This window comes from Pyricularia oryzae, chromosome 6 (assembly GCF_000002495.2).
Source record: "Pyricularia oryzae 70-15 chromosome 6, whole genome shotgun sequence".
NCBI classification, from domain to species: Eukaryota; Fungi; Ascomycota; class Sordariomycetes; order Magnaporthales; family Pyriculariaceae; genus Pyricularia; species Pyricularia oryzae.
The window spans coordinates 4,054,032-4,077,171 of record NC_017853.1 but is presented as its reverse complement, the minus strand read 5'-3'; the positions used below and the strand labels follow the sequence as shown (position 1 = coordinate 4,077,171).

Here is a 23,140-nt window from a genome sequence, read left to right as displayed (position 1 = left end):
TCTCAGTTGAGAATCACAGATCAAACAGATCAAAAGGGATTACATTCGGAACATAGTCTATATAAGGCACGCTCATTACCATGTAGATAGATTCGATTCTAGGATTGCTTAGCAGCAATCAAACTCTAGTTAACCTCAATACTTACTTGAGAACGATCATAATTTCACCCCCAGTCGTTGAGAACCCCAGTTACCCAGTCAGACGCTCAGTTGCTTCAACCCACTGTACTTTACCATAAGAACAGGTTACCCGATACCTTGATCGTAACAACAAGCTTCAGAGGATTTTGTCCGGTTGGAGCTTGTACAATTTACCGGGCTAACCTTTTGGCCCCAGGCCGTTCATGTTATTTGATACTCCGCTGTAAAATCCAGGGATAATAAACCGCCAAAGAAAAGTACTGGACCTAGGCGCCCAGAACTATGCGTTCGGTTCCTACACCATTTTGGCACTTGCTGCCTCTGGAAAATCGCCCGTCGCTCTAAATAGTGACCTTTCCGTAACAAATAGGACTGTGTTATGTTTGAAATTGATTTCCTTCAATTGCACCCTGTATTTACTGTTTTTGAGCTGCAGAGTTGGGTGCATGGAGGTCCGTTGGCGTCGCTGAGGCAAACAAGGCAATTGGAACGCTGCAAAGCTGAGTAAAAACTTGGAATTTACCCTGTTGGACCTATCGCCACTCTGTTGCTGTTACCAACAGATACGTGTGATAACTCTCTTTGCCTGCTTGTATGGGTCTACAATTCAAGGTACCTCTTGTATGCACGTGCTGCAAGGGCAAAAGATGGTAGCCTTCAGGATTGTAATGGTTTTTGTTTCTCTCTTTAGACTTTAAAAACAAAGCGAGTTAAATCTTTAAGCCCAGTTGCATTGAACCTGAGCGACAACAAGTCATTGGATTCAATTGCAATTGCTGGCCGAAGGGCGAAGCCTCGGCGGGTGGCCTTTTTTTTTAGATTCGATTAGATTTTCCATGCGCGTTGACAAAAATAGCCTTCAAGTGGGGGGCTGGAAGCCGGCGATGAAGGGTCAAGTGGTGCAAAATGGAAATGACTTGCCGCGCTTATATATGCCGCAAAGTGCGCCTGTATGACACGTTCGGCAGCTCGTATCCAGCAGCACCTCAAAGGCCGTGACGGTCGAGAATAGATGTTATGGTTCTAATGTGGCGGTGCCAGGGTGGGAAGATTGTTTATCCCCAATGGCGGAAGAATATATCGGAAATATGCAGCTGCACAACCAACAAATTAGGTTAGTTATGGTAATTAGGTAGAAATCCAAGTCCAATGAGAATATCATTGTCCATAATCCTCTGTGATTTTGACTATTTTATATGTTTTGAGGTTATTCATGACAAAACCAGCCCATGCGAAGAAGAATATACAGGTAGACCAGAGTCACAAGACGATCCGGGAATGGTAACATAATAATTTCTTTTGCTTGCTTTTGATTAAGAACTAGAATTAATATTATATCCGAGTAAAGGGCTTTTTGTTTCATGCCAACCAAGTCCACAACAGCGGGGTTTCTTTCTACACGTAAATGTAGCAGAACTCGCCGCCCTTGCCGCCCATGGTGTTGAGCAGGTCGCCGAGCTTGACCGATCCGCCAACGGCACCCAGGTTCGTCTCGTCGTTGACGGTACCCTTGCGGCCACCATTGTTTCCATCGACGGCGCTCAAGCGGGTCTCGAGGTCCTGCAGCTGCCACAGCCACCAGACACGGTCGATCATGGCGTGGTGGAAGTAGAAGGCAGGGTCTCCGGCAGAGGAGTAGATGTCCTGGTGGAGGAGGAGCCAAAAAAGTTAGCAAAGCATGCACCAGAGCAGATAAAAACGCAGAGATGAAAAGAGAGAAGAAAAAAAAAACATACACTGCCAGGGTCGCCGCCGATGGTAAAGTGACCACCGGCGTGCACACCCGGGATGCCCTGCATGGTGTCCTGGAAGCGGCCGATGGTGGGGCTGTTCTTGATCAGGGACAGGGTCTTGTCGGCGGTGCAGGCCTGGGCCTGGCTGGCGCTGATGTCGCGCTTCAGGCACCTGGGGTTGTATTTGAGGCTGGCGCCGGGGCCGAGGTTGACGGCCATGTCCTTGAAGGGACCCGAGGTGACGCAGGCGCCGCTGCTGGGCGAGTTGCCACTCAGGCTGGTGGCGTTGCCGTTGAACATAGCCGACTTGGTCGGGTCGGCGACCTCGCGGTTCCAGTTCCAGTAGGGCTGGAATCCCTTGTAGCCGCACTCCTCGCGCAGGGCCTTTTCGTACTGCCACACGTAGTACCTGTGCCAGCCCAGGAAGTTGGCCGTGTTGTGGATGGACGGCGTCTGCTGGATGTGGACGGTCAAGAAGTCGTCGAAGCGGGAGCGCGCGCCAGGGGAGACGCTGGAGGGCGTCTTGGGAGGGAGGCGCTGCAGGCACTGCACAGCCGAGATGTAGTCCTCGCGCTCGGCGATGGAGAGGTCGCTCCTGATGGTGTGTTTGTGGTCAGCATGAGTTGGCAGAAAAAAAAAGCAAGAGATCTACTCACCATTCCCGGCGAATAGAGGCATTCTCCAAGGTGCAAGAAGATGGGTTGCGCTTGGTGAAGCTCTCAAGGTTGGCAATGCTCGAATCGCGGAGCTTGTCGACAACGTCGGCTGGGTAGGCGCGGTACGGCGCAGAAGTGGGCGCAGGCTTGGCGGATGTGGGCTTGGCGCTGGAGGATACAGCGGTTGTGAGGGTTGTGGGGGCCGAAGGGGGCGTGGAGGTGGTGGTGGGCTTGGGAGGGGCCGAAGTGGAGGTGTAGGCGGCCTCGGTAGAGGAAGCAGAAGAAGTCGACGAAGAAAGGGAAGAAATTGCCGACGAGGCAGACGAAACACCAGCGACCGTAGAGCTGGCGGCAACAGCAGTCGAAGTGACTGCGGGAGAAGTAGAAGCGGCTACGGGAGAAGTAGAAGTGGCTACGGTGGTGGTAGCAAAGGCCGCAGTAGTTGGCCTCTTTGCCTTGCAGGCGCGAGCCTCGACGGCCGCTGCCAGCAGAGGCACGATCATGAACTCTGAGAAACGCATTGTGATTTGTATGATGGAGAGATGTTCCCAACGAATGTAAAGTTTGGTGATGATATAAACGAAAGTAATTGACGTGGATAAAAAAAGTCAAGGATGAGAGATGCAGCGAATGAAACGAACGACTGTTCTGTGTGGGATGGAGAGAGAATGCACGAATGAACTCGAGACCTCGACAAGCCTGAGGAGAAAAGAATAACCTCATTCCTGAACCAAAAGAGAGCGGCACATGAACGCTTTTATCACACGGGCTACAACGAAAAAGAGAGCCACGATAGCCCCCTGGCAAAGATGCATCGTCAAAAATCTGGTTCACCACACTGACCACCAACGAACCAATACGCCGAGCGGCAACCCATGGAAACGAAACACGAGGAACGGAAACCCTCTTCCCACCCCCCCCCCCCCCCCCCCCCCATGGCGCAACGATTTCTGTAGGGTCGTCCGAGTTACTGCTGGCGATGTGACGCTGGTGGGCGCGACGACGAGATCCTCACAGGGATTGTCGCGAGGTGTGCAAGGGTTCGCGGAGCATCATATTGGAATTTGGCGGTGTCCCCGTTTATAGCACGACGTAGGCCAGAGGCGCGGCGGCCAGGCTTTACATCTTTGCCCCAATCACGACCGAATCGCAAAGAAACTATTGAGAAGCACCGACCTGAAACAAAAGGGGCCCGCCCCCCACCTACGGATAGCACAAGCTTCCGGATCGGGCGTTGTGGGTTCGCTGTGGGTGGGAACCAGAGGGCATCATTTGTTGGCTGCGCGTCCTTCTTCGGAGGGTTTATCGTGGTGGAGACCCCACAGGTCGGTCGGTCCGTGCGAGATTACACAAGCTTGGCTATCGTAGTATATTGGATGGGGCCAGACGGCGAAAAAGAAAACTCGGCTGCAACCGAAAGAGAACGAGACAGGGATATTAATGGGAGTGAGTTGAGAATGTGCTGTACTGACTGGGGGTTAGGGGTTTTGTCGGTTCTTGAAAGTGGTTGATCTCGGTTCAAAGTGCCGATGCTCCAGAATCCTGGTTTTTTTTTTTTTTTTTTTAATTTATTTATTTTGTATTTTTTTTTTGCCAATTCATCCATCATCCGAGAAAAACTCATTACGCCTATGTGCTATTCTGTGGGCAATCGAATCCAGAAGGAAAATAAAATCCCAGTCCAATCAACCAATAGCCCCTCCTCTCGGAGAGTAGTGACAAAGCTTTTTTTTTTTGCCGTGCGCCCGAATCATCCCCAGCTACAACGACGCTCACTTGTTTTCTCACAGGAGCATCGGAGCAAGAGGAGCCAACGTCAGCAACAGCACGCTCCATCTCACGCTACCGGTCGACCTCGTCCCGCCGCTAGAGGGGGTCGAGGAGGCCTGAAGTTTCTTTGCGCCACGGTCCGGCGCAGCAACAGCAACAGCAGCAGAATTCTCGGATGTTCCCCAGCTGCTCCCAAAGCTCGTCCCCGGCCTGTTGAGCTCCACCACGACCTCTTTTGGCTGAGGCATCTCGATGGCCGGCAGCATGGGGTCCAGCATCTCGCAGTTGTTCCGCTGGTCGTCCTCCATGCGCTCCATGTTGACGTCTCCCGTCTTGAACCGCAGCCTCTCGCGGCCCTGCGTGCCAGTCCACGGCTTCCACTCGGGCGTGTCCGCGGCCCTCATGGGGCTCGGGTCGAGCGTCCGCACAAACGACGCCCAGTAGGCCATGGTCTGCGGGACGATGATGGCGTTGGCGCCCGAGGTCCGGTACGACTTGGGCGGGTCGCCGTCCGTGTTGTTGGGCCCAAAGACGGCGTTGAGCTCGACGGTGTGGTAGGCGCCGAACCCCAGCCTCTCCTGTTCGTCGTCGACGGGCGCGAACCTGTAGTTGAACGTCTTGACCCCGTCCCTGGCCATGGCGTTTTGCAGGCGCGCCGTGACGCAGTGCGCGCGAAAGTCGCCCTGCGCCAGCGACAGCTGCTGCCACAGCTTGCCCGCGGGCGCCTTGGCGTCGACGGCGCGGTTGGGCGGTACGTCCTTGAGCGGCATGGTCTTGTCCAGGTAGGTCTTTTGGAGGAGGTCGAGGCTCGCGTTGCTCAGCACGCCCGAGGCCTGGTCCTGGAAGAACTTGAAGGCCTCGGCCGTGGTGTTGGTGTCCTTGGGCACGTTCTTGGTGCCCTCGTCCGAGCAGCTGCCCGCGATGTTGGGCACGCGCAGGTAGAGGCCCTGGTCGAAACGCGTCAGCATCGACGCCGGCACGAGGTCGCCGTCCAGGTTCGGGTTGAACTGGCACTCCTCCGTCTGCAGCTGCGACGCGTTGACCGACCGGAGGCAGGCCAGCGTGTCGGGGGAGCTGGTGCACGACGTCTTGTTCAGCAGGCACGCGTACTGCTCCTGGCCCTGGTCGATGGTGCGGAGGGTGGCCAGCGACAAGGATTCCATGATGGCCCCCTTGACCAGCGTGGTCTGGGGGTTCTGGCTCGCCCAGCCCGACAGCAGCAGAGCAACCGCCGTGGCGCCGGCCGAGTCGCCAGCCATGACGATCTGCGCCGGGTTGCCGCCAAACTGTGCAATGTTTTGCTTGGTCCACTCCATCCCCATGATCATGTCCTTGAGGCCGACGTTGGTGTTGGCCTCTTTCTGGACCTCTTTGCTGTGCAGGAAGCCAAAGGGGCCGACGCGATAGTTGACCTGCACGACAACGATGTTGCCGAAAGCGGCCAGATCGCCGCCATTAAAGTTTGCATTCGACAGGGACTGGAAACCACCGCCCTGGATGAAGTACATGACGGGTAGGTTCGAGGTGGCGGTTGCGTTACTGGGGGCAAAAATGTTGACAAAGAGGCAGTCCTCGGAAACCGTGAAGCGCTTGTTGGGCTGCATTGTAAAGTCGGACGCTGAGCGAGGCAGGCAGATCGGCCGGAACTTTTGTTTCGTGGTTGAGAAGACAAGTTAGATTGATGGAATAACTCAGTGACTAACTATACGGCATACAGCCAGCATCCGAGCGACTTTTCTCTTACCTTGCTCGCGTCGACTACGTTGCCGTCGAAAGGTGCCTTCATGTTGAGCGCGGCGGGAGCAGCGAAACGTAGTGCGCCTAGAGGTGCTTGCGCAAACCTGACGCCGAGCCATTGCGTGGCTCCTTGGCCTTGAGCCACTCCTTGTAAGCGCGTGTAGCCGAGGTCGACCAGAGGGTCAACTGCAGCAACTACAGAAGGTTGCCATGTTATGGTTGCCGCCAAGAGAGTGGTGACAGCAGTGCCCAAGTCCGAAAGACGCATGGCTAATTGATAAGATTAAGGATAGATTAAAAGGACTAAGAGAATGAACTATTAAAAGAATGGACGATCAAAAAGGCGGACCAGCGCAAGAGAATGAAAGGTACGGAGAGAGTGATAAAGACGAAAATCAAAAAAGGAAACCAGGAAGATGAAAAGACGCTGCATTTAAGAACAGACGAGACGAGGCACAGTGATGGGACGGACAAATAAATGATCAGAGTCATGACAGGTAGGGAGGGATATTCCTAGTTGCAAATGACTCCTAGGCTCGTTTCGCGGCTGTTTTAGTCCGAACTTTGTCAACTCTAGGGTTTCATTCGCCGTTGGCCGCGCCAGGGGAAATATCAACTGCGCGATTAGGATGCTGCAAAAAAACCAAAAACCAAAAAGCCGGGGTAGGGAATTAGAGTTTCGTCCGATGCACAAAGCACGTTTATCTCCGACGCGGACGGCAAAAGCTCTAATGTAACCAGATCCTTTTACAGGGAGTTCGCCATGGATATCGAGGTGAATAGTGTAATATGTATGCGAAAATCAAAGAGTGAGGTTAGAGACAAACAACAAGCCAGACAGGAAGGATAAAGAACAAAAAAAAAGACTGTATTTATAAAAGTCAAGCTGTTAATCCCATTTCAAACTCCACATTCCTCATCGTCGCCAGAGATCCTCTAAGCCAAGACTAAGAGGCGCATGCTATATACCCCTCTAACACTTTACGTTATATTTTCTGGCGCTTACAGACTTTGACCCGTAACCGGCGACGAACTCATGCCGCTCAGTACGGTCTGCGGGGTTGTAAGTATAGCGATTCTTAGCGACAACAAAGTTACTCTCCCTGATGTCCTTCTTGAGAGCGGCTTCGATATCGTTTGCCTTGAAGCTGTCCTCCGCATGCACTATGGCGTAGTCGAATGTATAAGTGCCGGTCAGTGTCCGCACGACACCCCTGGTCTCGGCATTTTCCAAGCCGGCCTGGACGTGCAGGGCGACGACGGTGCTGCCCGAGTACAAGAAGACGGCCGAGCAGCCGCTGAGGTTGCTCACGCCCACCTCCTCGCCGGGCTGGTCGGCAATCGTGGGCGCGTTGGAGTAGGCGAGCTTGACGTTTGCGTCGGCGCGGCGGAAGAGCCCCTTGCGGATCTCGGGGCAGACGCGGACTTGGTGGATGCCCTTGGGACGATTACCACTGCTCAGTCCCCCGGGGTTCGCGCCGCCACTCGTCCTAGAGCCGGAGCCCGACGGCTGGCGACCGGCGGGTTGCGTGATCTTCTTTGCGGCTTGTGTATTTGTGCCTCCCGGCCGGCTGGTAGAGGCTCGGCTGTTTGCGTTGAGGGCAGATGGGTTGTTTGAGAGGGTTGATGGGGGCCTCCGCGTGCTGCCTACGCCTGCGCGGCGATCGAGGGAAGAAAAGCCTGCTCCTAGCGGTGGATGGACCGTCTCGTCCCTTTTGTTGATGGCATCGCCTGCACCAATAGTATTCGGTGTGGGCAGGGAGGCAGTGAGCCCGGCGAGACCGACTAGGATCTTGACAAAAGAAGTAAAGCGCATTTTGAGGCCTGAAGTGATGATATCTTGACGTGGGGAGCGAGGTTGATTCTGGTTGTGGTTGTGGTTGTGGTTGTGGTTCTGGTTCTGGTTCTGGTTCTGGTTCTGGAACGCTAATATATCTCGAGGTAGAAGGTGCTTGCTTGAGCATCAAAGGTTTCTTTCACCAGTCCACTGCTGTTTGGCGCCATATATACACCGGCAGCCGTGGCTGCGATCATCTCCTCGCCCATCAAACTCATGATCCCCATTGCGAGAGTAGTAAGTCCAACAAATGCTCCAGCTGGGGCTTACTCTCAAGCTATTACATGCTATGCTTGTAAAGATGAGAGATGGCAAAAGCATGCTTGGGTAGATCGCCTGTACCACTAAGCATACGTCTGACTTGGTAATCGTGGTGGAGACAGCAACAGTGAGGCTGGTGACAACAGGTCCTTTGCAGCCCGGATGTGTGCATCAATATCTGCCCGGTTGGGCTCGTCTCATACTAGGTCTAGTCTAGTTCTAGTAACGACTTTTTCTTGCAAACTAAAATCTGACTGTGGCCAAGATTTGACCAACTGGTTGCAGACCAGTAAGATTCTAAACCCCGACTTGCTAGTTCTAGTTGTACATGTTGGACGGACACGCCACTCCAACACACTAGCGACCCCTTTTTTTGGTTTTTAGCCGCATGTTCCCGGTTTTCTTAACGCCAACCCGGCAGGGCTGAGCTGTGCACGGCCCCGTTCTTTATGCCGTATACCGCCTTGGCAGCGTCATCTCAGCGCCAAGTACACCCCACCATCAACGGCTTGGGAGAAGACCAATGGATTTGCAAGTCAAACATATGGAGTGCTGAGGGGCTTTTTATTTTAAGAAACACAGATTAGTAGAATCTGGTGGCTTTGATGGAATAATGTCTCAATCGCCGAGGCTCTGCATCGAGTTGCTTTGAGCTAAAATGCAACCTACTGCGCCGGCCGATTCCCCAGCTTGCTGCCATGCCAAGCCTTCCAACGACCCTCGCTTGCGCTGAACAACCAACCCCACCTGACTGGATTTGAGCTTTTGTAACTGAACACAAGGATCGTTTTCATGTTTGCGTTAACGAGTCAGCTCCCCCCGCCTCCCTCCAGTCAACGACTCACAAAGTCGACAATGAATGCCGGCAACTTAGACAGCTTGCCTCTTGAAACGCTGCAGAGAGTGGCCGAGTTTCTTGACGCGACGCACCGCCCGAGCTTGGGATCTTTTGGTCTGGCCAATCGGGCTTGTCGACAAGCCGCCGCCACCTTTCTCTGGCGGGCGATCCATATAACTTTTGACTACGACCCGGAAGCCTTGCATCGTCGGGTGGAGGCGCTGTTCAAGGCCATTTCCACTTTGGGCGTCGGCTGCCATATCCGTCACGTCCACGTTCAAGGCATCCTCCTAGAGGCGGGAGCCGAGAACAAGGGTGCAGATGCCGAGTGGCTCAAGGATCAGCATAATCGGCGTGAGGACCTCTTCCGGCGAACGGGCATCCCCGAGATTCTAGGCGACACTGAGCCTTGCACCTACAGTGCACAAGGGAAATGCACGCCTATGAGCGTCTCGGACGATGAGGACGCGGCGTGGGCGCCACTGGCTGGGCTGATCAAAAATATTCCTCACGTCACAAAGCTCTTGTACGACTGCTACAACCAGTTCCCTCCCTGTCTTTTGCAAGCTACCCACCAGCATCATCCAACCTGTGAGCTTCATCTCCTCAAATTCGGGCTCCGCAGTCCCGAGACGCCCGACCAGCACGAGTTGGCTTTGGTGACGTCTCCCTGCCTGCACAGCATCACATTGCGATGCTCTGAAAAATGGCCCAGCCTAGAATACCATCTCAACAGACGAGCCGTGATGCAGCTCGCCGCAGGTCTGGCTCCCAACCTCAAAGAGCTGCGCGTAATCGGCGTCACATCGCCCACTCCCAACGGCGGACCGGCACGGGACCTGGACCTCGAACCATGGCGTGGAATCCGAGGCGTCGACACAAAAACCATGGAAAAGGCATCTTTGCATTGCTGGTCCCAGACGGGCACGCACCCTCTCGACGCCGACTTCCTGCAGACCTGGAGCCGCTGCATCGACTTTTCCTGCCTGCGCCGCCTCGACCTCGGAGCAGGCCACGACGCCCGCTGGGGCGTGACGGCCGACGCCCTGCGCTGCATGGCGCTGGATCGCCCGTTCGCGCGGCTCAAGACACTACGTATCCGCCTGGCGCGGGGCCCGGACGAGCACCACGTCGACGACGTGGAGTTCGATGGTCGCGCCGCCGACTTTATCGAGTCGCTCGAACCACTAGACGAGGCATTCGTGTCTGGTCTCGTGCGGGCCGGTACCCTCGCCGCCATCTGCAGACGGCACGGGCCCACGCTCACCAGCCTCGGATTCCACCCGCTCCACCGGCCCGGCTACGACGAGGACACGGCTGCCCGCGTCCGGGCCAACCTCGCCCGCGGCATCGACTACATCCCCATGACGCTGGAGCCCGCGCACGTGCGGCAGATCAACACCAGCTGCCCGCTGCTGGAGCATCTCGAGGTGCCCGTGCGACGGCTGCACCCGCGCGAGGCCGAGGTTTTCCAAAGCGTCGGCGAGCTCCCGCGGCTGCGCACGGCCCTGCTGACCCTCGACTGCAGCAGCCCCGAGGTGCACGAATATTACCGGGAGCGCGATGGCCCGCCTGCGGATTACGACGAGTGGGACCGCTGCATGACCAATTGGGGCCCGGTGACCAACGGCGACCTGCGACTCGCGTTTGAAAAGTCGGCCGTCGACGAGGCGCTTGCCCTGTCCATTTGGTCCGCGGTCTGTCCCCCCGGCCGGGAAGACGGCCTGCGCTCGCTCAAACTGCACACGACGGGTGGCGGGGTTTTTGGCAGCGGCGGCACCATGGGCCATATCGAGGAGGTGGTTGGGAACCTCGGCCGATCGTGGCTCATCGAGGCGAGTCCGAGGGACTACAAGGGCCACAGGGCGGTCGTGGTAAAGGAGCTTGGTTCGGAGGCGAGGAAAACAAGGGATGCTGACTACCGTCTCGAGGACGAGGCGAGTTTGCCGCCGCATTCTGCCGTGCACATCCTGAGGCGGATTTGGCCTCGCACCACGGATGTCAAGGGGGCATCAGACTGGCGTCGTGACTGGAAAGGTTTACCACTGCACATAGATTCCGTTATTGTCCGTGCGAAATAGGTTGTTGATGCCTTTTTTTCGCTGGGTGCTTGGGTCATGTCGATATCGTCATCTCATGGGCGGAGGTTGGTCTTGGACCTCCATACCGCCACTGGGATGTCGCCTTCTTCACCCATTTCATCGCGCGAATAAAACAATTGTTGCTGTTTGTCCCTGATCGTGGACTTTGACTTGTTCCAGCGCCTGTGACGTCTGGCTCCTTCTGGGGTACTTGTTAACGTCTTGCGTTCGGATAATCGTGCGATGGCTAAAAGAAACCTTTAGTTCATCCAAGTTCATTCTCCGGCTCCTTTATTTGGTTACACCGAGGAACTTGCTTGGGCTGTTTGCAATTTGTTCTGGTATAAAAAAGGGGCTTCGTGCGGGCCCATGGATGTTTTGCAAACAAGGCATCTCGGTAAATATCCACCCAGGTATAATTTATTGCTTCTTTTGTTGGTTTTCTTTTTCTGCTTTAAGTCGTGCCTCTTCTTTATTCTTCCAATACTGGATATCGCGTGGGTTAAGAGCTGACGTATCACAATAGGTAATATCATCCCTCAACCAGCCCAACACCCCAGTATGGCGTATACCAATGCATGTCTTGTCCTTGTCGAGACCTGATTTGCAGCTATGAACGCCTTGCTTTGGGCAGTTGTACCTGCCGTCCCACTTCGTCATGCACACACTAACATCCGGCAAACAAGTGCCAAAAAAAACTTCATATTGAATGTTAGGCTCCTTTTGTTGAGCGGCGTAAAGTTGTCCGAAAAAAGAGGCGCTGGTGAAAAGGAAAAGGTTGAAATAAGTGTATTGCATCGTGATCGAAAGGTTCAAGTTTGAAGTAGTTGTAAGAATATTAATATACGTTTGGTGTGTTGGATTTATTTGTAGTAATATCTTGCGTTTGAGATAATAAAAGGAATAAAAGCGATTGTTGAGATGGGAAACCCTTGGTATAAATAAGTTACGATTGAAAATTTTATCCTGAAAATAAATAGATTTTTGCACGGGATATGTGTGCGCGATCAGATCGGGTATATATTTATAGGTTCACTGCGGGAATGCCGACAATGCGAGGTATACGCTGCTATAAATACTAGCAATTATAAATTTAAACCGGTTCTGACCTATTTCTATTCCTATCTACGACTCGGAAGGGCCGCATAATGTAATTAAAGAGTGACATTGCAGAAGCTATGCGTCTATGAGCGAGCTGACGAGGCATCGATGGATGCGCTGTGTTATTCCCTGTCGCTCCGCAAGAAGTACCCACCCATAACCCAGTAGCTCCAGGAACGGACGGCCTATCGCATGTTTATATTGAGAATTTCAAATTATATATGCATATATAAGCTATAATTACACGGCGGGCTAGCTATGGAACTTTGAGTTTTAAAAATAAATTTTGAAATTCAAAGATAGGAAGTTTTCATGCATTGTTTAAAATTTGAATAGCTTTGATATTATATAAATACCTCGTTGTTTTTAAGAATCTAATATTAGTAAGATTCTATTTTTGGAGAAGACTTTGATGCAAATGGAGTTGCTATTAGTTAATAGTTAATAATATAAAAAAGTAAAATATTTATAAGTAAACGGTCTTCCGTCTTTGTTTAACAATTTCGAACCCAACACAACTCATTCCAATTCATTAACAACAAAGAATCTAAAGTCGCATACTATAACACTCCAACCAATATAACACCTTTTCCAATTTCTACTTTTCTATTATTATTTTACTTTTGCTTCGAGGTAAAAAGTCCTTCCCATTACCCTATTACTACAAATAACCTGCTAATTTATACAATTAAATTAGTTGCCATTATGCGTTCCTCAACCACTTTTATCACTATCGCCTTTATTGCGATGCAAGCTCTCGGTATTGCGGCCACACAGGTTACTATCTTGAAGAAGGGTGAAAGAATTACTTGGGTAGAAGTTCCAAAGGGGGAATCCAGAGAATTTAACATCCGTGGAAAATATTTTACTGTTAGTGTGTCGGACGACGGTACACCCAGTATTTCTGGCAGCAAATATACCGTGGAATAAAACATTTGGCCTTCGGTAACATTGGAACTTTTCTCTACAGTTTTCTTTTTCAGATCTAGCTAGCATTCTCTACGTTAGTACCACAATAAAAGCTGAGAGTTTTTTTTCCCGAATTTAAATCGTAAGGAACTTAGAAAAACCAAACTTAACTTTGTACCTTGGGCAAGAATAATATGGCTGGATGGTTATTGCGATTAAAGACAAAAGTGAGATGACCATTTCAGGGGCCTGCTTATTTCTGGGACACCCGGTCTAGTCTAGTGTGAGTTACGTGCAGCATCGCACGTGAGTTATCGATTCAATTGATGAATTGAAGTCATAAACCTCCATTCCAACAAACCGGTTAGATTTGCCTCCCTTGTCCCCATCGCTCCGACCCATGTATTGCAAGCGGTCGGTAAGCACGTGTTATGTCTGTTCTCCTAGCCCGCGCCACGCAGGCCATGCCGAGGCCTTCCTTGATGGTAACACATCTTCGTTCTTGGGCCCTCAGGCCCAATTGCTCGCAGGCACCACCCCCGACCTCGCAGCTCATTCTCCCTCTGACTTTTGTCGCTAGCGAGGTAGTTAGTCATGGACAAATCCTATTTTGTTGATGTGAATTCCAAGGTTCTCCCGGTCTCGGTGTTTATACCTGCCCGCGTGTCCAGTCGATACCTCATCGGGCCACATGTCTTTCGCTAGCCGTTTTGTTGATTCCGCCAATTCGGGTATAAACCAGTCTGAGCTGCCAGACAGACAAGTTTTGGATGATGCTTCACTTCTTGATGCATGGCATGGTATTACTCGCATTGCAGCCCACTGAGAACACTTTAAGAAGAAAAAGAGACCTCGCGTAATCGGCGTCATGCTTTACAAATAGTCTCTACGTTTACCATCGAGTGGTTATCGTTGTAGACAAAGAACACCGGCTAGTAGATATCCTGGCGCCACCGAGATACAAAACGCTACCCTCCATTAAACTCAACATGTCATTTCCCGAGAACAGGAGAATTGCGTCTTCGCACCACATGCTAAATACGACAATTTCAATTTTCAAATGAGAAATTTCCAGCATATGTTAGTACGGAAGGGGAAAAGCCGGAGAGTTTCGTATACAAATATGAAGCGTATACTATATATATATATATAGACTAACTATCGCTCATATTGGAATTTTATTGTAAAAGGCAAAGGAATGAAGTGTTTTTATCAAAGCCAAATAAGTCAAGGGTGAACGTAACCAAACGTATCGAACTGTCGCCAACGCCCATCCATAAGCCTTCGATTGAAAGTTTGAAACTGCCCAAGCCGAAAACCGCGATTTCTAGACATTTGATAAGTGTTGGCCAATTTCGGAGCTTCCAATACAAAAGGGACGATGCGGTACTACCAGTTAGTTAAGCTGGGTACCCTCCGCAGTCCATCCAGCGGGCAAACCATTGCAGCTAGCTTTACAGTAGGAATCGGTATAGCAAGTGTAGCCTCTGATCGTAAGGGTCTCGCCCCAATCATCGCTAGCCTGGCCCTGATATTTGCGCTTGTCGTTATATATTTTAACGTTGCATCGCCATTTTCCTGCCAGGGCGCCGAAGGGAAGGAGGGCCAAGGTGGCAACAGTAGCGAAAATTGTTGCGGACTTCATATTGAACTTTCTGTTGTTTAAATCTGGTTATTATAAGTTTTTGACCTACACGTTGGGTTTGTGGGGGGGGGGGGGGGTTTAAAAACTTGTGAGCTGTAGGTACTAACAAATGGAAGTTTTCCGTACTTGGTGTTCTCGAAAGTTTAAAAGAATAGACGGTTGCTAAAGGATTTGAAAGCAAAAATCAAATGTCGGCCTGTGGATGATAATTGGGAGAAATACCAACAGATCCAGTCTCTTAACACATGGGGTTTATATAACTTTAACGGTTCTTCATGATAATTTAAGGATAATTGATTTGTCATATTAATTAATACTATAGGAACTGTAAAATTGGAGAACTGTATTAGAGTTGTGTTGGTTCAATGCCACGGACTGATTGATCTGCGGGTATATGGATACCGCTCAATGCAAATAATTAATAATATATAACCTTTTCAAGTTACAAACCCAAAGGTCAATTACATAGTAGCCCTGAGGTTGTTATGTCCCCTTTGCATTTACACTACATTTATTATTAGCAACGCAGAAATCGCATTGTAAAGAATCGCACTGTAAAGAATTGCATTGTAAAGAATCGCATTGTCAATGTACCCATTTGCTTTTTGTACTGCGAATGGTAAAAGTGGTGCAAATGGTGCAGATGGTTGAAAATCTTTTAACGTGCAGTATACCCGTAATCATTTGTTTGCATTGTAAGAATGTAGTATATCCATGTGTGGACCAGCAGATACATTGCAAAGCCACATCTGAGCCATGCTCAATTAGTGGAGCGTTGTGCTTCGGGGGTGAACCCAGAGACTAGCATTATTATGGACTTGCCAAAAAAGAAACAGCAACCTCGCCAGATTTACAATTGTGGAGCCGAAGATAGGATGTCTGTGAACCTCCAAGGAGGTTATGTTTTCTCTGTTTTTCTTTCTTTTCTCTCCCTTTTTTTTTTACCCACGGCACGATTATTCGTCGCCGACTACTCAAGCTGCACCACATCGAGACGAGCAACCAACTCTTTGCACCCGCAGGACTTGGAGTTTATTTTAAATCTCCTTACCTAGCCTGAGGTACACGTCTTAACATCACATCTGGCCGGGCAGTGAGATAGTTTGTAAAGTTTGCATCCATGGCACGGCTAAATTTCTGCCATTAAGACACTAGAGCTACGGAGGCCAATCAAATTGCTATTCTCGAGACCATGTTTCCAGGTAAATTAAAGCAATTGCTCTGCGCTTCACCTGCGGTTGACGTTTTGCCAATTGAGGCGAGTGGGCGTTGCCAAGTAGAGAAGAATAAATAAATAAAATAAAACAAGGACAAGAGGATATCTCCCAGCCATGAACCCATCCATCGCATTTTGTTCGTAAAAGGACATTATTAAAACTGGTCGGAACCGGGAAACCATAGCCCCCGAGGACCCGACGGAGAAGAAAGACAAGATGAAGATTGCAATCCAACAAGAGCCAAGGTGCTTTTAGAGGATCAGGACCGCGCCGGCAGCAGCGATAGCCGCGGCACCGAAACCAGCACGCGCGGCTCCGCCAGGGGCTGGGGTGGAAGAGGCAGCACCACCAGAAGGCCTCGGGGTGGTGGCGCCGGTGGTGGTGGCGCCAGCGGCGGCGCTGCCCGTCTTGGGGCCGTCGCAGTGCCAGTGGTCGCCGTGGGGCTGGCAGCCGACAGAAGCGGTGGGCGACGGCGGGAGCGTACGCGTGCCGCTGCTGTGGTCGTCGTCGTCGTCGTCATGGTCATGGTCATGGTCATGGTCGTCGTCGTGGTCATCGTCGTGGTCGTGGTGGTGGCTGGAGGTGGCGGTCGTGCTGGCGGCAGGAGGTCCAGTGGTCACGCCGGTGGGGCCGGCGGTTACGGACTGTCCCGACGCGGAGGTGGTGCGCGGGCCGTCGCAGTGCCAGTGGTCATCGTGAGGTTCGCAACCGACCGAGGCGGTGGGGGATGGGGGGAGTTGCTGGGCGACGCCGACGGCGACGAAGCCGAAGATGGCAATGATCTGAGAGACCCTCATTTTTTTAATTTTTTTATTTTTTTTGGAATTTGTAATTTGTAATTTGTAAAGAGTGGCTTTTGACTTGATGGAAGTGCTGGCGGTGAGAATGGCTGGACGACGCCGGAGCTGCGACTTCTTTTGACGTGGTCTTTTGAAAGCTGGTGGGCAATGCAGAGCGAGCGAGTAGGAAACCAGAATCTGATTTGAAGCGAGGCACAACAAGTCGGTATTATAGTCGAAAGAATCTGCGGGATTATATCACGGAGATGCAGGCACAGAGGCAGCCAAAGAAAGCTGCGCCTCCGAAAAGCTCCATCGCGATGGCCACTCGCGGGGTCAATTTTGCATAAGCGCGTCTTGGCGTCTTGGCTGCCAGCCCATATTTCTCCAGCATATCTCAAAATCACCGGCGTCATTGGTTGCGTTGGAACATGACAGGACCTTGCTGCCTCGAAAATCCTAATGTTAATTACTAAATTCCGATGGAGAATTGGACGCCCCTGTATTTTGGGCCTTGTTCCCTTTTGCCCAAGATCTTCCCCCCAAGCCCCTTAACCCGAGTAAGAAGGAGCGGAGCCACCGCCCAGCCCCCAGGTGGCCATCAAGGTCCTCAAGTGTCCATCAAGGTTCCCAAAAGTCCACCAGCTGCTGCGTCGAATGCATTCGGTATAGCGCAATAGTAATGCCAAATTGGCAAGTACCTAATTGACTTGATTATTATTTCGACAACAACAGGTGTCGTACACCAAACTAAGCAGTGTGATTTACTCATGTCTCTCTCTTCCCTCGCTTCCTCTTCGGCAGGCATTTTTATCCGCTTACTTACGATGAGGTAACAAATGATGGAGCCATTGTCTGTAGCCCCAAAGGCTCGTCCGAGAATCGTCTAGTCGCGACGATTCTTTACAGTCTTGTGGGGGATGGCGGTAAAGGCAAAATGGAACGGACAAATTCTATCGAGGCACCATTGCAGTCCCGTGCCCATGGCTCACCTTCACTTTCGATTGCAGAAGCTGGACTCACACCTCGGCGAGGTGCATGTGCTCGACTAGTTTAATTTCCTCACCATCCCCGCGCATATGCGAGGGACCTCTTGATTGCAAGGCAGCAGCGCCGAGTGGGCTGTGGTCTCGTTGATGGCGCTGCGGGAGTGTCCGCCCTGCAACGGAACATCAATCAGGTACCGGTGTTCTCGCGTCACGAAACCACCCTGCTAGCTTTATATCTAGTTCTAGACTAGTAGCTGTGCTCGAAGGTTAATAAGATTTCGGCACCCGCGCTTGGTAAGCGCGCCAGACGCGTCTCAGAAACCTTATCAAGTTTACCTGGACCCTGCGCAACTTTAAATTTCAATCATATATTGGCTCTCGGTGCCTCGAGGTTTGATATTGTTTGTTTACTTCAACCTAGCTAGCTGTCCGTATCTCTTGATGCGCAGACACGTATGTAGGGAAGCCAGTACTGCCGTCCACAGGGCGTGATATCTGTTTATACTTTTGAAACTCCCAAGCACCAGTGTATTTATATGCTGGTGGTGATGGGATGATTGGGATCTTGGTTCCGCGTTCTACGTGCGCGTGGGATTATAAGTTGTCCGAGTAAATATGGCCAGTGGTGACACCTATAAGTGCTGGCAAGGATAGAATATGAAAACATAACAAGCCTCGCCCGCGCCCTATTGGCATCTCCTCGAGTCTGCATAGTTAATCGTGTTTGTAAATCGCCAATATACATAAAGGCGATGTGATGCGCATGCGCAACATTTTCTCAGCCTTTGTGGCAGGCCTTTCCACCAGCGTTTCCGGTTCCCATGTAATCTATCAAATCTGGTCTCTGCTCTCTCGCCAATGCTCCGAGCTGAGATTTTCTTTGGGTCAACTCGGAAGACATAGGAACGTGTTGTATGCGGCAAGGGTTGGTGGTTTGTTTTGTCAGCATATGGACCTAGGCAACGGCGACATTGACAAAGTGTCGTGGGCTAAATATTGCCAATAACTCACGTGAAATGGACACCAGGAATCTCTGTTTACCTAGTTTTGGACCTGAACCTAGCCAGCGTCAACAGGAGACGACGTCATGGTCCAGGTACACCTTGCAAAATAGAGTTTTCCATAGCGGAGTTGTATTAGTCGGTGTGGAAAATTTCTTTTCCCCAACCTGCATCGGCTCCGACGCGCGATTGAACGACGCGGGGAAACCGTGTGGGGATATTTGTACTACCGCATCATAAACAAGTAAACAGGGTTCCATCTGGTGGAATTCACATCACGAGGTACCAAGCAAGGTATGGGTGATGACGATCCCCTATAGTAATCAAAGCAAAATAAAAATCTGCAATCTTCTTAACCCCGCAGAAAGCTATGCCAGATTACAATTCCTTGGAATGTTTTTTTTTCTTTGATACTTATATATGATGGATCGGTGTTGATGCGGAGGTGAGGGTTCTCTCTTCAACCCGACACCCTCAAGTCCCCTTTTGCGCCAATCCACCGAGACTTGCCCAAGATGTTTGCTTCTGCGGTCCGTCTTTTGTTGGCAGGCCTAGCCGCCTCGGCCACAGCCTACATCACGGCCGGGGGAGAAGTGGTGATTCCTGGGGCGAGTTCGTACAATGGCCTCAACCTAGTGCCCCAGATGGGCTGGAACAACTGGAACGCATACCACTGCGACGTTTCCGAGGAGCTGCTGCTCAAGACGGCCGAGGCGATGGTCACGTACGGTCTGCGTGACCTGGGTTACAACTACGTCGTCCTCGATGACTGCTGGTCCATCGGCCGCAACGAGTCGGGCTACCTGCTGCACAACCCCGTCAAGTTCCCAAGTGGCATGAAGTCGATAGCCGACAAGCTGCACGCCATGAAGTTCAAATTCGGCATGTACAGCTCCGCCGGCGTCTTCACCTGCGGCCGCTACCCGGGCAGCTTGGGTTTCGAGCAAAAGGACGCCGACACTTTTGCGAGCTGGGGGGTCGACTATCTAAAGTACGACAACTGCTACAACCAAGGCCAGTCTGGTACGCCCCAGCTCAGCTTCAACCGGTACAACGTCATGTCCAAGGCTCTCAACAACACGGGCCGCCCCATGGTCTACGCCATGTGCAACTGGGGCAACGACGACCCGTACGACTGGGCCTACACCATCGCGAACAGCTATCGCATGAGTGGAGACATTTACGACAGCTTCCAGCGGCCCGACTCGCGCTGTCCATGCACAGAGACGCCGTGTAACTGGCCCGGCTTCCACTGCTCCGTCATGAATATTCTGAACAAGATGGCACCCATTACGTCGCGGACCCAGCCCGGGGCTTTTAACGATATGGACATGCTGGAGGTGGGCAACGGCGGACAAAGCGGTAAGTTTGGGTAATGTGCTCTGATGTATAAAAAAGGAAAAAAGAAAAAAAAGAAAAGAAAAGAAAAGAACCTGGCACCTCTGACGCTGAATACCTCCAGACTCGGAATACGTCCTCCACTTCTCCATGTGGGCCATGATGTCCTCCCCGTTGCTCATGGGGACCAACATCCCCGGACTGTCGCCCGCACACCTCTCGATCCTGTCCAACCCGGCCGTCATCGCGCTGAACCAGGACGTGACTGGCACCTCGGCGGTGCGCAAGTGGCGAGAGGTCATTACAGACGACGTCGACGACGACGGGCAAGGCGAGGTTGCACTCTGGACGCGCGTGATGAACAATGGGGACACCGTCATCGCCCTGATCAACGCCGCCAACAGCTCACGAACCATGCGCGCCACGGCCAAGGACATCTTTCTGGATCAGGCGACGGCCGGCACCTACCTGCCCGCCCCGGAGCTGTCGACGCCCTACGACGTCTACGATTTGTGGGTCAATCGCATGAGCGACGACGAGGCCGCGTCGGTCCTCGCCGGGAACGCCACCAGCATCGGCGCCAACAGCACCAGCGTCACCCGGTACAATGCCACGGCGTTGGGCTACGCTCAGGGGCTGAGCCAGGACCACCCGGCCTTGTTTGGGAAGAAGGTCGGCCGCCTCGCGCCGGGTGGTGTTTGGGAAGCTCAGGTCGACAGGCACAGCGTTGGCCTGTTTAGGCTGCGTAATGCGACGCAAGCGTCCCGGGCGAAGGACGAGCTGTAAAGGGACAAGCGATAGTTTGAATAGGCAGATGATGAAAAAAAAGGGAATCAAAATATACGAGTGCGGAGTATACTACCAGGCAAGTACACGGTGCATTTAAAGAGAAAAAAAAACATGCTCAGGGCCGGGGGTGTTATAATACAGTTAGTTCTATTAATACGACCCAAGACATACTAAACAAAGCCGAAATCTACATCTATCTTTTTTGCCCGAGCGACCGAGTCCGCCAGAACATGCCTCGTTATGGGCGTCACAGCTCGACTACCAGTGCCGACCATGCAGCTCATTTCGTTCCTGACGGCTCCCTTTTCCCAGACGCCATCCACCATTATATGCATCGGCTGTCCATACTCGTGGGGGTCGACCTTTTTGTTCTTGAGGAGTCCACCATTGTACCAAAACAGCTCGTCCTGGCGGTCGACATGGCCTATCACAAAACTGCAGACCCGCACCTTGTCCTCCTCCTCCTCCTCCAAGACATCCTTGACCCAGCCCACCATGGCGGCGTAGTGCGTCTCAAAGGCATATCCAGCACCACTGAGCTCGAAGCCAAACCACCACGACTCCTTGTCACCATACGTCATCCGGTACGTGACCTCGTCGCGCACCTCTCGCGTGTTCTGCCATGCGATGTGCAGCAGACCCATGAGCACGTCCAGGCGAGACTTGTCCAGCACGACAACCCCAGAGTCCCCCTCCTCGGCGTAATCTTGCGTCCACACCAGCGACCTGTTCAGCTGCGCGCTGGGGTTCCGGATCTGATCCTTGTACCAGTCGTGGCGCTCGCGGAACGCGTGCTGCCACAGCAGGCGGTCGTGGAACAGCAGCGCCCCCGTCGACCGGTACGCCGGGTCCTCGAGGAGCAGCTCGGGCCTCTGGACGAAGACGCAGTCCGCGTCCAGAAGCACGACCTCCTCAAACGGCGAGTACAGTGCGGCGAATGCCTTGATGGCCCACCCGCCGTCGCTCAGGCCGGCCTTGGCGTCGTCCACCAAAGCCAGCACGTCCAGGAAATTTATATTCCCGAACCGAGCCACCAGGCGCTCTCGGTCTTGTGCCGGGAGATCGTCGTCCCCGGAATAGACGATCTGGATGCCGAGGTCGCTGCGGAGCACTTCGCGCAGGTTGGCGATGAGGTGCATCGCGAACCTCAACGTCCCCTTTCCTGTGGGCAGCACGATACCGCGGGAGCCAGGCACGATGGAGGCGCGCAGGTCCGAAAAGGGAGTCCTGCTCCCGGGGTTTCTGGGCGAGTTGGCGAGGAAGGGGTACATGGTTACCATGGCTGCCTCGACGGCCTCGAGGACCGGGAGTTTGTTTGCCGAACGCGGCACATTGTCGAAAAACTCGATCCATGCTCTGGCGACCTTGGTGCGCTCGCCCAGGTCGCGGAACTTGTGTTCGTAGGGAGATTGGATCGGCGATTGGATGTATTCTCTGGTTTCGTTGACGATGGACTCGGCTCTATTTCGCCACGGGCTGTTGGCCGACTGCATCCATACCGGATCACGAGAAGGATTAAAGAGGGTGTACAATAATATGAACACCACGCAGACAGAGATGGCCTGAACTGCTAAACGAAAAGGTGGTCTGGCCAAGACCATCATCCCGAACTCTACTTTGAAACACAATAACGACGGAGAGAGTAGTCGCGAAGAAAAAAAGGTAGAGACAAAGACAAAAAGATCAAAATGGAGCCGGCAAATTGAGGTGAAGGGGATTGAAAATAAACATTTATGGCTATGATGAAAGATGAACGCAGTTATGAAACCAACAAAAAGAAATGAAGGCAAAATTTGGATCCGAGGGGGCATACCCCCTCATTTCAATCTCGGGCACCCGCATTAACCCGTCAGTGTGTGGAGTCTACCAACCAACTGACTGTGACTGTGTGACGCGAAAAGGAATACACACATCTTGGCTGCGGACCCTCAATCCACTAAAGCGCTAAGCCCCCGGCCCGACCTGATAAGGTGCTTGACTGGAAGCTTGCCCAAATCAATCTGTGTGGATCCTTGTCCAAAAATAATGCCTAATTGCGACCAACAAACTCTTGGCTGCAGAGCTGACACAACCAGGGCGGTTACCAGGCGGTTATTGGGGGCGTACTTCCAGTTGGCAATGCACTACTAATAACGTAGGGCTGCCTGCCGTTTTTTTTTTCTTTTCTCATGGTCGATAATAGGTGGTACGAGGCAGCCAGCTGTCACATCGACTGATATTATGAATCTCGCACTGTTCTTCGCCGTCCTTCTCGGCCAGGTCCATCTAGCTGCCTCACAAGGCATCTCCTGCTTTGGCGTGAACGGACTCTTGTATCC

At 52.2% G+C, this 23,140-nt stretch overlaps 7 protein-coding genes across 7 annotated transcripts; 2 read left to right on the top strand and 5 right to left on the bottom strand.

The window, feature by feature from the left end:
• Positions 1-1,286: 1,286 nt before the first annotated feature.
• On the bottom strand, positions 1,287-3,357 carry MGG_14157 (uncharacterized protein). The gene is made up of 3 exons (XM_003720393.1): positions 2,531-3,357; positions 1,878-2,469; positions 1,287-1,785 (listed from the first exon to the last, which is right to left on the bottom strand). Exons 1-3 carry the CDS (start codon positions 3,049-3,051, stop codon positions 1,537-1,539), a joined length of 1,362 nt encoding a protein of 453 aa, XP_003720441.1. The 5' UTR covers positions 3,052-3,357; the 3' UTR covers positions 1,287-1,536.
• Positions 3,358-4,314: 957 nt separating this feature from the next.
• On the bottom strand, positions 4,315-6,086 carry MGG_15428 (para-nitrobenzyl esterase; the record flags this gene model as incomplete). Its single annotated transcript, XM_003720392.1, has 2 exons — positions 4,315-5,946; positions 6,045-6,086. 2 exons carry the CDS (start codon positions 6,084-6,086, stop codon positions 4,315-4,317), a joined length of 1,674 nt encoding a protein of 557 aa, XP_003720440.1.
• Positions 6,087-6,937: 851 nt separating this feature from the next.
• Positions 6,938-7,950, bottom strand: MGG_15427 (uncharacterized protein; the record flags this gene model as incomplete). Its single annotated transcript, XM_003720391.1, has 2 exons — positions 7,044-7,950; positions 6,938-6,973 (listed from the first exon to the last, which is right to left on the bottom strand). The coding sequence occupies exons 1-2, from the start codon at positions 7,851-7,853 to the stop codon at positions 6,938-6,940; spliced, it is 846 nt and encodes a 281-aa protein (XP_003720439.1). The 5' UTR covers positions 7,854-7,950.
• Positions 7,951-8,713: 763 nt separating this feature from the next.
• MGG_09802 (uncharacterized protein) lies at positions 8,714-11,382 on the top strand. The gene has a single exon (XM_003720390.1). It carries the CDS (start codon positions 8,928-8,930, stop codon positions 11,052-11,054), a length of 2,127 nt encoding a protein of 708 aa, XP_003720438.1. The 5' UTR covers positions 8,714-8,927; the 3' UTR covers positions 11,055-11,382.
• Positions 11,383-15,813: 4,431 nt separating this feature from the next.
• On the bottom strand, positions 15,814-17,004 carry MGG_09804 (uncharacterized protein). The gene has a single exon (XM_003720389.1). It carries the CDS (start codon positions 16,721-16,723, stop codon positions 16,178-16,180), a length of 546 nt encoding a protein of 181 aa, XP_003720437.1. The 5' UTR covers positions 16,724-17,004; the 3' UTR covers positions 15,814-16,177.
• Positions 17,005-19,210: 2,206 nt separating this feature from the next.
• On the top strand, positions 19,211-20,819 carry MGG_09805 (alpha-galactosidase; the record flags this gene model as incomplete). Its single annotated transcript, XM_003720388.1, has 2 exons — positions 19,211-20,057; positions 20,158-20,819. 2 exons carry the CDS (start codon positions 19,211-19,213, stop codon positions 20,817-20,819), a joined length of 1,509 nt encoding a protein of 502 aa, XP_003720436.1.
• A 43-nt stretch (positions 20,820-20,862) lies between these two features.
• MGG_09806 (uncharacterized protein) lies at positions 20,863-22,663 on the bottom strand. The gene has a single exon (XM_003720387.1). The coding sequence runs from the start codon at positions 22,631-22,633 to the stop codon at positions 20,993-20,995; it is 1,641 nt and encodes a 546-aa protein (XP_003720435.1). The 5' UTR covers positions 22,634-22,663; the 3' UTR covers positions 20,863-20,992.
• Positions 22,664-23,140: the final 477 nt, after the last annotated feature.

Coding starts and splice junctions, on each gene's coding strand:
- MGG_14157 (XM_003720393.1), bottom strand. CDS start 3,051: ATGCGTTTCTCAGAGTTCATGATCGTGCCTCTGCTGGCAGCGGCCGTC. Junction 2,470..2,530: donor GCCTCTATTCGCCGGGAATG/GTGAGTAGATCT, acceptor ACACACCATCAG/GAGCGACCTCTCCATCGCCG. Junction 1,786..1,877: donor TCGGCGGCGACCCTGGCAGT/GTATGTTTTTTT, acceptor CTCCTCCACCAG/GACATCTACTCCTCTGCCGG.
- MGG_09802 (XM_003720390.1), top strand. CDS start 8,928: ATGTTTGCGTTAACGAGTCAGCTCCCCCCGCCTCCCTCCAGTCAACGA.
- MGG_09804 (XM_003720389.1), bottom strand. CDS start 16,723: ATGAGGGTCTCTCAGATCATTGCCATCTTCGGCTTCGTCGCCGTCGGC.
- MGG_09806 (XM_003720387.1), bottom strand. CDS start 22,633: ATGCCCCCTCGGATCCAAATTTTGCCTTCATTTCTTTTTGTTGGTTTC.